Consider the following 14,102-nt stretch of genomic DNA (forward strand, 5'->3'; position numbering starts at 1 on the left):
TATTTAATGGGATTACTATCATACCGGATATGAAAATAGCTTTTGCAAGGTTTGTTAAAACCTTCCTGCCAGAAACACTTAGCAGCTGCTCCAATGCATTCAAACCCAGCCCACAGTGCACAGCACCTCCTCCGGCTGCTACCATGGTAACAGCCGAACATCCAGTAAGCACACCACATATAATCCACAATCAGGTCATCAGACAATAAACACGATTACCAAAAAGCGCAAACAGGAAAAGAAAGACACTGAGAAAATAAATCAAATTTACATAAAGCGTCAAGTTCCCAAGACATAAAACACTTCATCAGTGAGATGTCAAGGACTTTATAGAATCACTGTTAAACAGAAACAGAAAGCTACACTTTACCACAAGATACAGACAATTACAGAACCTGAACAATGAAGTGATATAATTACAGAAACAAAGCAAGCTTCAATACATATGTAAATGCATGTTGCTTGGCAAGGCAAACTACAAATAAAGACCTATTAAATATCAGAAGAACTATCCAACAAGTTAGAAAGGTACCATATAGGACAAAATTTAATAATATGTTACAAGACTCTTAAAACAATGACGCAGGAAGAAAAACTGGTTCAGAAATTAGATCAAACCAAATCAGACCCCGATTTTGGTGCAGTTCATGCTGCACCTTCTTAACAAGGCCAATGCCAGGAACATGTCAAAATGGTCCACTGTCCTCATTTGTATAGCACCAGCAAGCTGCAAGCACCAGTCACAGCCAAGAGACGGCTTGTTAGTCATATGTGGGCAGCAAGATTAGCCAGCCGAGGGCCTAAGCTAAGTCTGGGAATGGGCAGATAATCAGGAAGAGCAGGTGAGCGGTAGCCAGCATCAGTCGCAATTTTCATGTGGAGCCGATCAGAGTACTTCTGCTCCTCCTGGCTCCTTATTATGGATCTTTTATTGTAAAACTTAACTTACTGGCCTAAAGGGCATAGTTGCTAGACTGGGTCTGCAGTAGTTGGTGAGGGAACCAACAAGAGGGAAAAACATTCTTCATCCTCACCAACCTGCCCACCGTAGATGAATCTGCCTACGACAGTGTCGATAGGAGTGAGCACTGCACAGTCATTGTGGAGACCAAGTCCCATCTTCACATCGAGGATGCCCTCCATCGTGTTGTGTGGCATTACCTCTGTGCTAAATGGGATAGATTTCGAACAGATCTAGCAACTCAAGACTGAGCAACCATGAGGCGCTGTGGGCCATCAGCAGCAGCAGAATTGTACTTAACCACAATCTGTAACCTCATGGCCTGGCACATCCCCCACTCTACCATTAACACCAAGCCAGGGGATCAACCCTGGTTCAATGAAAGGTGCAGGAGGGCATGCCAGGAGCAGCACCAAGCATACCTAAAAATGAGATGTCAACCTGGTGAAGCTACAACACAGGACTACTTGCATGCCAAACAGCATAAGCAGCAAGCGATAGACAGAGTTAAGTGATCCCACAATCAACAGATCAGATCTAAGTTCTGTGGTCCTGCCACATCCAGTCGTGAGTGGAGGTGGAGAATTAAACAACTCACTGGATGAGGAGGCTCCATAAATATCCCCATCCTCAATGATGGAGAGCCCCACACATCAGTGCAAAAGATAAGGCTGAAGCATTCGCAACAATCTTGAGCTAGAAGTGCCGAATCGAAAATCCATCTTGGCCACCTCCGGAGGACCCCAGCATCACAGATGCCAGTCTTCAGCTAATTCAACTGATTCCATGTTGTATCAAAAAACAGCTGAAGACACTGGATACTGCAAAGCCTATGGGCCCTGACAATGTTCCAGCAATAGTACTGAAGACTTGTGCCCCAGAACTTGCCACGCCCCTAGCCAAGCTGTTCCAGTACAGCTACAACATTGGCATCTACCTTGAAATGTGGAAAATTGCCCAGGTATGTCCTGTACGCAAAAAGCAGGACAAATTCAACCTGGCCAATTACCGGCACGTTAGTCTACTCTCAATCATCAGTAAAATGATGGAAGGGGTCATCAACAGTACTATCAAGTAATAACTTGCTCTGTTTGGGTTCTGCCAGTGCCACTCAGCTCCTGACCTCATTACAGCCTTGGTTCAATCATGGACAAAAGAGCTGAACTCCTGAGGTGAGGTAAGAGTGGCTGCCCTTGACACCAAGGTGGCATTTGACCAAGTGTGGCATTGGAGTCCTAGCAAAACTGGAGTCAATGGGAATCAGGGTGAAAACTCTCCGCTGGTTGGAGTCATACCTAGCAGAGGGAATGATGGTTATGGTTGTTGGAGGTCAGCCATCTCAGCTCCAGGACATCACTGCAGGAGTTTCCTCAGGGCAGTGTCCTAGGCACAACCATCTTCAGGTGCTTCATCAAAAACCTTCCTTCCATCATAAGTTCAGAAGAGGGGATGTTTGCTGATGATTGCACAATGTTCAGCACCATTCACGATTCTTTAGATACTGAAGCAGTCCATGTCCAAATGTAGCAAGGCCTGGGCAATATCCAGGCTTCAGCTGACAAGTGGCAAGTAACATTCACGCCACACAAGTGCCAGGCAATGACCATCTCCAACACGATAGAATCTAACTATCTCCCCTTGACATTCAATGGCATTACCATTGCTGAATCCCCCACTATCAACATCCTGGCAGTTAGCATTGATCAGGAACTGAACTGGACTAGCCATATAAATACTGTGGCTACAATTGGAGGTCAGAGGCTAGGAATCCTGCGGTGAGTAACTCACCTCCTGACTCCCCAAAGCCTGTCCACCATCTACAAGGCACAAGTCAGAAGTGTGACTTGCCTGGATGAGTGCAGCACCAACAACACTCAAGAGGCTTGACACCATCCAGGACAAAGCAGCCCACTTGATTGGCACCCCATCTACAAATATTCATTCCCTCCACCACCAATGAACAGTGGCAGCAGTGTGTACCATCTCAACGATGCACTGTAGGAACTCACCAAGGCTCCTTAGACAGCACCTTCCAAACTCATGACCATTACCATATAGAAGGACAAGAGCAGCAGACACATGGGAACATTGAAGTCCCCCAGCCAGAGTACATTCTGTGCCTTTGCCACCCTCAGTGCTTCCTCCAAGTGGTGTTTGACTTGAAGGAGTACTGATTCATCAGCTGAGGCAGCAGCAGTAGGTGGTAACCTGCAGCATCCCATGTTTGACCTGATGTCATGAGGCTTCATGGGGTCCAGAGTCGATTTTGAGGACACCCAGGGCAACTCCTTCCCAACTATATACCATTGTTCTGCCACCTCTAGTGGGTCTGTCCTGTCAGTGGGATCAGGAATGGTGATGATGGTGTCTGGGACATTGTCTGTAGGTTATAATTCCATGAGTATGACTATGTCAGGCTGTTGCTTGACTAGTCTGTGGGACAGCTCTCCCAATTTTGGCAGGGTCCCCCAGATGTTAGTAAGGAGGACTTTGCAGGGTCGACAGGGTTGGGTTTGCTGTTGTCATTTCCGGTGCCTGGGTTGAAGCCGGGCTGTCTGTCCAGTTTCATCCCTTCTGGATTTCTCAGTGGCTTGATACAATTGAGTGCCTTGCCATGCCATTTCAGAGGGCATTTAAGAGGGAGCCACATTACTATGGGTGTGGAGTCACATGTCGGCCAGACCAGGTAAGGATGGCAGATTTCCTTCCCTAAAGGGCATTAGTGAACCAGGTGGGTTTTTATGACAATTGACAATGGTTTCTGTAGAGTATTGGTTTAATGGTTATGTTAATGAGGCCATGATGATATTAATGCTGTGAGAATGATATCAGTAGTCAGATGACCAGGAGGGTCCAAGAGAGCTCAGCACAGAACTGTCTGTGCCCTGAATACCATGTGCTTACCTTAAGGTCTTTATAAATAGTTCTTAATAAATTGTTTGAAGTTGAACTATACCAGCCATTCAAGTTACAGTAAGGCTAAAAAAGCATGGGTAACAATGAAACCTCACTAAAGCCCGACAATAACATTGAAATTATTTCATGGTCACTATTACTAAGACTAGCTTTTAATTCCAGATTTATTAATTCAAATTCCATGAACTGCTGTGGTGGGATTTGAACCCACATCCCCAGAGCATAGGTCTCTTAATTGTGAGTCTAATGACATTACTGCCACGCCATGCCACACCACACCACACCACACCACCTCCTCCACCCCCTCATGAACTCCAATGAATATAGGCCCAACCTTTCTTCATAAGACAAACCCCTTCATCCCAAAAATCAGCCTAGTGAACCTTCTCTGAACTGCTTCCAATACAATACCGAAACTGTACACAGTGCTCTAGGTGCCATCTCACCAATGCTCTGCACAGTTATAGCAAGGCTTCCCTACTTTTATATTCCTCACTGCAATAAAGGCCAACATTCCATTTACCTTCCTAATTACTCACTAACTTTTTCATATACAAGGACTCTTTGATAAAGCAGAAAGGCATGGTGAATTCTTATTCCAAGTTTTCTCATGTCCTTATGATAATAGATTCTAAAATTGTTGCGCGGTTGTATGATTCCTTTCATGGCGTGCAGGTCACAAGTATGTGTACAGGTGCAGAATAAAGTTCACATTGGAAATATACAAAAGGTCAAAATTGTGCAAAAGGTTGTTTTTCTATCTGCTAGATAATCACTTCTACCTTTTTATACCATTGGACAAAATGTATCTAAAACTTTAATATTTACATCTACTTTGCCAAGGCAATAGCTTTGTGACAATGCAAGGGCCAATTATCTGTCATTGGTAACTTCACTCACCTGAAAACTATTGCCTGTTAATGCTGGGCAGTGGGGCATAGTGATCATTTATTTCTTTTATATATATATACACTATCTATATAATGCCCACTCTGCAGTTGTAACATCTGAGCGAGATTATATATGACGTCACTGGTGTGCGCTCCTCCCTGTCCAGTGACGTCAGACAGCGGATGTGACGTCAGACCGTTAACTCAGTCCGGCCATGGCGAAGTAGAGCTTAGGAAGGAGAGGGGAGAGATAGTGACTAGAATCCGATGCAATCCTGCGTACAGGTGGCCAGAATGACAATAAAATTTGGTGGAGCATAATCTACAGCGTTTAGCGTGTCGTTTGGTGCAGATATTGTCGGGGTGCATTTGGAAAGGAGCGAGAAAAGTGTTGGTGAAAATCCTTCTGTGAGAAAGGCTGGGACAGACAGACAGACAGAGAGAGAGAGAGAAATATAGAGTTTCACTGAGTAACCGGGTTAAAATCAAAACTCATTCAGTGGGCACCAGGCGAAACCCCACCATGGAACTGAGAGTGGGAAACAGGTACCGACTCGGCAGGAAAATCGGCAGCGGGTCCTTCGGAGACATTTACCTGGGTAAGAACTGAAAGTGGGTATTGGGAGCAAAACAAGAGAGAATAGTACTCCTTAATAATAGCACGGCTAAAAACAGTGTATGTAATATATGCAGTCCTGTGTCACTGGCCCACGAGAGAAAGAACATGCTAATAGTTAAGAAAGAAAAACTGTCATTCATGTAGTCATTCTTCATATCCACATATCTGCTCCTGGGAAGATTATGATTCCCTGGGATCATATATAGAAAGAGCTGACTATTAGATAATGTCCAGGGTTCATTTCACCAGAACAGATGGACTGTTCCATCAATCAAAGGATAGAATATCAGTCATATATTTTCAACCGAGCAACAAAGAAATCACTAAAGGAGAGCATAACAAGCATAGCTGCTTTTTTTTTTAAAAAAAAAGCCCAGCAGATCTATGAAGTAATACTCCTGGGGATACAAGCTGTGGGAATTTGAGAGGAAGAGGTTGAAATCTTTTTAGATGTCCTAGTAATGTGGATGTATAGGTGAAATCCATTGCCAAATGGCGTGATAGTGCTGTTTTCTAAAGGAGCGTTTCAAAGTAATTGTTTTGTTTGTGTAAAAGTAGTGGATTATGGGAGGACCAAAAATAGTCAGATTTGTTTCCTGGTAAAAAAAAATCATGCAGCAGGAGCCAGGAGTATCAAATGATTTTATACATGCAAGAATGATTGCAGTTTGGCTGAGGTCAGAGAATGTAATTAATCTAAAAACCTGTTTCTGAATAGGCTATTCATGATGTAAATATTGAACATCTAGGGGCTATTACCTGGGCACATACCAGTGGAACAGTTTTGTAACTGAGTTTATGATGCTGCAGGTTTCACATATTGGGACAACCAGTGTTATCTTGAAATGCCCACAATAAGCATAGCTTTTCTACAGTGTAGACCTTTCATTTCCAAAATCTCACCCTTTTAGTGTCAGCATCAGCAGCAGACCTGGAGTTAACTCCTTGTCCAGGTATTTCTTGGAGATGAATTAAATAACACTGGGAGTAATACACAAATGCATGGAGAACTTTTGTTGTAAGATTTGATTGAAAATCATAGATGTCTGATTCCTGCTTGGATCGTGTTGACCTTTATTTATCTGAGTGCACATGCAGTGCTATAGCACTGGAGTAGAACATAGTGAAAGTTAAATATGAGAGCAAGAAAGGCAGACAGAATCTAATTGCAGTTCTTTTTATCGCAGCATTTTCATGTTTAAAATAGTGGCTTGCTGCAGTATTGGAGAGCCTAACCTTTTGTGTTGAAGTGATCAGCTGTGTCTTGCCAAACTGATATCTGATAGGCCATTCATGATAATTAAAACAATTGCTTCGGATCTCGTCAGGCAAGGAACCAGAAATTAACCTCTGACAACACGTGTAATCGAACAACAATTATATATGTTGAACAATAACAAAAATATTACTTAAGTCAGTGTTTTATGAATTGCTATTCTATAATGAATGTTGGCTCTTAAGCACAATGCAGTTTGCAGATTTCAAAATTGGCAGAATTTCTATCAGCCTTTGGGGGAAAAACAAATTTGTCATAGATTTTAAATATTCTAAAATTGAGAAACTTGTTGATGTAGATAGCCTTCCCCTCACAGGATGCTGGTCCCAATTGCAGCCTTGACTTTGCTGGCACAGCTTTAATATAAATGCTTTGATTGTATTGTCTCTTAAAGAACCTCAGGTTTGGTCATTTTCCAGAGCTTCTCTGAAGGCAGCAATGCCCCTGCAAGCTCTTGTTCTGATAGATTGTGACTTTTGAAGCACTTTGTCCCTGGTTTTTCTATTGCTGTCAGTATTCTGAAAGCTGCCCTGTATTGTAAATGGGAGAGGGTGTGTGGGTGAAGATTGCAGAACAGCATATTTCTATTTTGTCTCTGATTTTCTTCTGTAGCACTGTATGTCTCCTTCTGAATTCACATTGGAACCATTTCCAAATTTTGGCTGGTTCCTGTTTATGAACAATGGTTAAGGTTTGCATTGTATTTTGGAAATGAATCATGTACTACTGCACATTTGTGCCCCTGGGTCAATGAGTGTTTGGTGAACAGACTCTAGATTATATTGCAGAACCCATTTTCCTGAAATAATAGCAGTGGAGAGCTCTGATATATGTACATTTCATTATAGTCATATTTGGGGATGTCTGATGCACTGTTTACTCATTGTTAAAGGTTCCAAGGATTTGATCTTGATTTCTGTTTAGTAATCTGAAGTCTGATTACGATCCTGTTTACTATGGTTCTTTGATAATGTATTTTGTCACTTTTCTCCCCATCTACTTCCTTTGCATAAGTAACATGTATTAGGCATTTATCCTCGCATGGCCATGTGAACAAATTCTACAATCTTAGTCTTTGTGGGGGAAAAGTCTCCACCTGTTTAAATGGCAGCCCTAAATCATTCCTAAATTTCTTCCTTCCCCTCAAAATCCAGAATAGAATTCCTTGGTGAAATTGTGTGTCCCCTTTTACAGGATACACTTTAAAATCGTTGTTTTAGGAATCAATTTTCAATATGTTCTTGGTTAGATTCTCTCTTTTTCTTGTGACTTGTGCCTTGTCTGTCACTCCCCCCTCCCCCTAAAGGCCTTGATTCCTTTGTTTCTTTGTCCTGAAGCTGTATTGTGTAATTTGTTTTATAAAACACTGTTCAGTTGGCTTTAAATGACATGCAAGAACTACAGCAGTTTTTGGACAAAAAATCTTTATAAAATCTGGTTAGTCCTCAGTTTGATTTCCAACTGAGAACTTATATCAAGGTGCTTTAGTGTTTTGTTTTTCAATTTTCTTCTCAATTTTTCTCATTGTTTTCAAGAAAAATGTTGCATTTGATAGATTGACCTCAAAAGCAGAAGTACCCCACGAGTTCTATTTAAACTCTGAACTCAGTCCAGCTGATGCTGCAGCACTTTGTAAAACCATTTGAATGTTGACTGACAGTCTGTACCAGCTGGTCGTTAATGGATTTTATTCCCATCTTACAAAAATTATACGTTCTTCAGATTAAATGTTTCTTTTATCTGCAATAAATAAAGTGATAGGCAGCTTAAGTACAAAAAGCAGTGTGTGTAAGCTTTTTTCATTGTTTTTGGTTGTGGCGTCATGCAAAAGAAGGGCTAGTGACCATCTGCAGTGTTCAGACAGGGCAGGAAAAGGACCACCTTGATGCTTGAAAGCTGTCATGCGTGACCTTTAAGCAAAATTGATCTTCTAAAATATGTGCTTAAGTAGGGACGTGATGAAGTTTTGATGCATTTATTTAGGAAAATCAATGGAATTGATTACAGCCTCTCTGAGCTTGGGTCTCTGTTAGGATATAAGGAGATTTTTTCAAACAGACTTGCGCCTATTTAGCACCACTGATCGGTTTTTGGTGCAAACCACTGTGAAAGTCAGAGGACTCGATCGTTACTGTCTTATACCTCATCTGGGTGGGATTGCTTTCTCATATTAACCTTGGAACTTGGATTTATTTCAGCAGTTACCAGGTGCTTTGCCACAACCATTTGGCATAACTCCAATGGTTCAAGAGGCAAAGCTGTGGCAGATGGCCTCCCTTTGTTGTTTTACCAGTATATGAATTTTGCATCCCTAATTTTGCATTGGAGTTTGATGTTTCCTCTACTGTTGTAATTGTGGGGTTATTAGACTCCAGTCTGCCAGTATCTAAATTGTAAAATTCTCGTCGTTATCTTTATGGACTTGCCCCTCACTAATCTGTAACCTCTCGTAACCCTCAGAATTTTCCATTTGGCTAATTGTAGCCTTTTGTAAAATGTCAGCTGAAAAGACTATAGCTTCAATTTAAAGAGGATTCAGAATGGAATGATCTGAAATAGAAATCAGAAAAATTATTTCCTGGGAGCAACTCAGCTAGTACAGCAAACGTGGAAGAAGATGCTACTTTGAAACGTTGAGTTTGCAGTTCGTCAGATTGTTTGCCCCATGAAGCTGCAGCGTGAAATGTTCAAGTGTGCTTGTTTGTACTTTGAGCTGGATGTTTGTTCTTGGAGGGGCTGTGTTTTGATTGACACCTTCAAATTCCCTGATTTCCTTTCTGGAGAGCAATAGTGTGTGAAACTGGCTCTCGTATGTCCACTGAAGTCATTTAACACAAGACACAATGCAAGATTCAATATTAGGGAAATGCGTCTATCATTCAGAGTCCTTTTGTGGCTGTAAACAGCAAAGCTTCCCCTGAAACTGCAACACTTTCTTAAGATGTATGCTGCACTAAAAATAGATTGCAGCTCTGATTAGGAAGAGCAAGAAGTGTCATTGTTTTATCTTTGTTTATATTTCATGCAAATAAGGAGTGTATGTTTATCTCCCAACAAAGTTCTCTTAATGAATAAATGTAAAGGCAACTCCTCCAAGTGTCTTATGGGTGGCTTCCATTTGTACAAGCAGCAACCAAAAAGATTGTCAGTGTAAGCTGATATAAAGTATTGAAGCTTTTAAAGGCTGTAAAGAGTTCTGAAGGATTTCTATGCTAATGGTAACTTCATGTTTTCAGTATGACACCATCTGGGCACCTGTCATGAAAGTATAATAATTCTCATAAAATTATTGTGATTTATTGTAAAAGTAGGTTAATAGTGGGGTTTGGATAGTTCCTGTGTGTGTGTGTGTGTGTGTGTGTGTGTGGGATTTAATTGAATTGGAGATAGCAGGTCATCAAAAGGAAGCTAAGCTTGAAATGCTAAATATCTAAACGTGGCTGAAGTTCTAAAATGTGAAGTGAGGAGAATTTGCATTTTTATGTAATCCAGGATAGTTTGAATTTCAAAGAAATGGTAGGATGTTCAACCTAGCCAGAGAAGCTAGGCCAAGCAGTGTGTTTATTTTTCCCCAAAGGTTACTGATAGTATTAGCACCATGAAAAGATTTATATTATGAGAAAGGTAAAGTTCCAAAGACATATGGGAACAATGGAATTTGCATTAAAAGGGAGATACATGTATAAAGGGAAATGAGGCTGTGTGTCAGGGAAGGCATTGCAAGATCTTCTAGAAGTGTAAAAAGCCTCCAGTGTTTGTGCATTAAGCTGCTGTCCGCAGAAACCGACACTGGGAAAAGGCACTTTAAATACTGCTGTCCAGAGTTGCCTGGATCTGTTTAAAATCTATTTTTTCTTTACTGTTGTCTTAACGGGGTGTAACTGGAAGCCAAATTAATTAGGGGTTTTAGGAGTTGTTATAGTAGCAATTTGTAGACCTATGTATGTACTTGAAATTTTTTCTTTTGTTAATAAATGTTTAGTTTAGTTTTGTAAAAAAATCTCAAGCCTTGGTGGACTTATTACTACTGAATTCAGGGCACACATCTCAAAATAAAATACAAATTGCAAAATTGTTATGATTGCATATTCAAGTTTCCCTCATGAATTTGATCCACCTGGCACACATCTTCTGCCACATCATAACAGCACCGAGTTACTCTAGAACCATTACACACTCTTGCTCTGTGAACTTTCTACCATAGATGTCAGCAGATAGAAGCCTCAAGAAATCCCCCAAAAATAGGCCGACTTGTACCCAGAGTATAAAAGTGAACTGCTGGTGTGGGTGGTCGCCATTTTGAAATATGAGAAAAGCCACTGGTAATTCATATTAGATCAAAGTGACGTGGTTTATTGAATAAAGTAACTATACAAAGAAACTTCTAGCCATAATCAAAATGTTTTTGAACCCATTATATTCATAATTCGGATATCTTTGGCATCTGATCCAAAGCAACTAATTACATAATCATAGCCATCCCACTCTACAATAGATTTGGCTTTCAGTTTCATAATCAAGCCTCCACAACCATCCCTGCTGATCTGACATAATGGCTACTTGTGTTTTAACAGTTCCCTGATAAATCACTGGAAACTGATAATTTTGCCATTGAGGTCTTTTGGTAGTTTCTGAACAGTCTTGGTCCTCTACAACACCATAAAGTGGCTACACTGACTAGCTGTTGTCTTGAAATCTTTGCTGAGCTTGGGGTTTGGTTTGACCCACTTAAGTTCGTGTATACGCATTGCATTTCTAGTGACGATATAACCATTCTGATAATTTCTGAGGACCCATTCGATACCTGCTTCTCAAGATCAGGCCAGTGGTTGGTCCCTGTTCTCATGGCGCACTTGGTCTTGGGCATCATCTTCAGGGCAGATTCCTTCCTCCGTTGTCACACCAGTTTTTCACTAATACGAAATTCCCTGGCTGCAGCAGTTATTTGACGAGTTGGCAAATGTTACAACTTTTAGGTCAAAACCCGCTTCATACTTTATTCATTTTGTTGGAAGCCTCTTCGTTGTTCACCACACAGGGCTTGTTCTGTGTGGGCATTCCTTAAAATCCCGTGCATCTTCACAACACTGCGCATTTTGCCTGTTTGATTTCTTTGCACCCAGTTATAAGGTACTAGTACATAAAATCATCATTCGTGGGGTGAATAATTAAGGCTGACTACTAATGTGAGTATAGCATGTTGTGGCTGATAAAGGGAGTTGACTCATATTGTGAGTACATGCAAAAACATAATTTTTGCAGCCAGTAAAATGGGGTTGTCTTATACACTGGGTTGACTCACAGCTGTGATCTGCGGTATTCATAAAATTTCACTGATGCAATGCTGCAAATCTACTTGGTTGTCCTGGAGTCTGGAAGCACAAGGTATAAGAATCTTATGGTTAAACAGGAGGGTAAATAGTACATGCCATTCTGTTTTTTTGATGACTGTCTGACTTAATTAACAGTAACCCTTACACTTGATCCCCTGTTCAAACATATGTTTCATCTGCTCGCTTTTAGAATGTCATGATAGTAAAATGTAAAACTATTTCTCAAAAATAGTGTTCTGTTGGCATGGCTAGTTTTAAAATGTGGGATGTAGCTGTTGAGAAATAAACAATTGTAAGTTAGTTACAACATTTTCAGTTTTGTGTTTTGCTGACGTAGGAATTGACAACTGGTGAATGTTTTTTTCAGTTGTGTTCTTGCACAATATCCAGTTTGTATTGGAACAGGAAATTAAACATATTCATCAGTAAGAATTAACTTCAACTTGCTGTCTTTTAAGACACCAGCGAGAAGAAAAATGTGAAGCATATTTGTCATCAAGTGGACCTCAAATAAGTGAATAAATATGTGAAGCATGTTTGTCATCAAATAAGGAGTGTTTGTTTATCTCCCAACAAAGTTCCCTTATTGAATAAATGTAAAGGCAACTCCAAGTGTCTATGGATGGCTTCCATTTGTACAAGCAGCAACCAAAAAGATTGTCAGGTGTAAACTGATATAAAGTATTGAACCTTTAAAGGCTGTAAAGAGTTCTAAAGGATTTCTATGCTAATGACCTCAATAGGAAGATTGTGTGCAGTTCACTCAAAACATTAAATACAAGTATGTTGTGGAACATCCTAATTCTAGACATTAAAAAACTACTGTTCGAAGCCACTCTTAATAGAACTTCTTAAAGGAAACTTGTGTTGAAAATTAAATGTGGAGTGTCTGAACCTAACCCATTAGTAAATTATGGACAATCTTGCTCATGAAAAGGGAAAGTGAGACCAAGCCGTTCCCTGCCAAAGGGGTGAGCCAGTGACTTGGTCCCATGTCAAGTATCAAAGTTCTTCAGCTGTTTGGTTGATGTGTTGTCTTTTGGGAGTGGGGGAGAGGAAAGTGACTGGATTTTTATCTACTTCCCCTGAAGGCCTAGCAGAGATTGGAGTTTGTGTTAGTGATGCTGTGTTTTACTATTCCCTGCAATTGTACTTGAATAACCTGGGCTACCACATTGCCCCAATTCCCCCTCAAAACATTTAGCAAGTTGTACTAGTTGAAATAGGATCTCCGTGCTTGCAGTAAGACATCACAAGGGAATTGATTTATTAAATACCTTTTGGAAAATGCTTTCTACTCAGCCTTTAAGTGTTTTTTGGAAAGCCAGGCATTAATTTAAGTGGACTTAAATTGATGAAAAACAACAACTAGCATGCACAGGAGCAGAAAGCCTTGACTTCTATATTGACCAACATTGTGTGTGCTGTTGTATGTATATAATCAAAAGAAAATCAAAAGACTTGCATTTGTAAAGCACTTTTCACGATCACTGAACATCTCAAAAGTGCTTTACAGCCAATGAAGTATTTTTGAAATGTAGTAACTGTTGTAATGTAGGAAACCAGGCAACCAATCTGTGTGCAGCAAGCTCCCACAAACAGCAATATGTTAAAGATCAGAGAATTTCTTTTTATGATGTTGTTTGAAGTTAAATATTGACCAGGACACCAGGGATTTTCTTCGCTTTTCTTCGAAATAGTGTAGTAGGATCTTTTGCATCCATCTGAGAAGACAAATGGGCCTCAGTTTAATGTCTGAAAGATAGCATGTCCAGCAGTGCCTCAGTGCTGCATTGGAGTGTCAGCCCTGATTTTTGTGCTCAAGCTGTGGAGTGGGGCTTCCTGGAACTTTGACTCAGAGGCGTGAGTTCTATCAACTGAGCCGCAGCTGACACAAGTATGATTATCATATCTTTTACTTGCTTGCTACTGTCATGCATTTCAAGAGAATATTCTTGTCTTCAGAGAAGATTTGATTGCACTGTTAGAATCTGCTGCATCACAACGTGGAAAAATGTAGACCCTGACCTCCAGAGCTAAGTTCAGCATTAAACTAAAGCACTTCAGAGAGGTGACTGAAAGGAAGACCTCTGCATAATCCTGTATA

General features: G+C 40.6%; 1 protein-coding gene across 4 annotated transcripts in view; it reads left to right on the forward strand.

The window, feature by feature from the left end:
- Positions 1-4,973: 4,973 nt before the first annotated feature.
- Positions 4,974-14,102, forward strand: part of LOC144699755 (casein kinase I) — a 56,814-nt gene continuing 47,685 nt past the window's right edge. For all 4 annotated transcript variants that reach the window (XM_078570966.1, XM_078570964.1, XM_078570965.1 and 1 more), the window contains exon 1: positions 4,974-5,366. In XM_078570966.1, coding sequence (XP_078427092.1) covers positions 5,291-5,366 — 76 coding nt within the window. In that variant the 5' untranslated portion in view covers positions 4,974-5,290. The remainder of the gene's footprint in view (positions 5,367-14,102) is intronic.

Source organism: Cetorhinus maximus, chromosome 24, assembly GCF_964194155.1.
Source record: "Cetorhinus maximus chromosome 24, sCetMax3.hap1.1, whole genome shotgun sequence".
Lineage (NCBI taxonomy): Eukaryota > Metazoa > Chordata > Chondrichthyes > Lamniformes > Cetorhinidae > Cetorhinus > Cetorhinus maximus.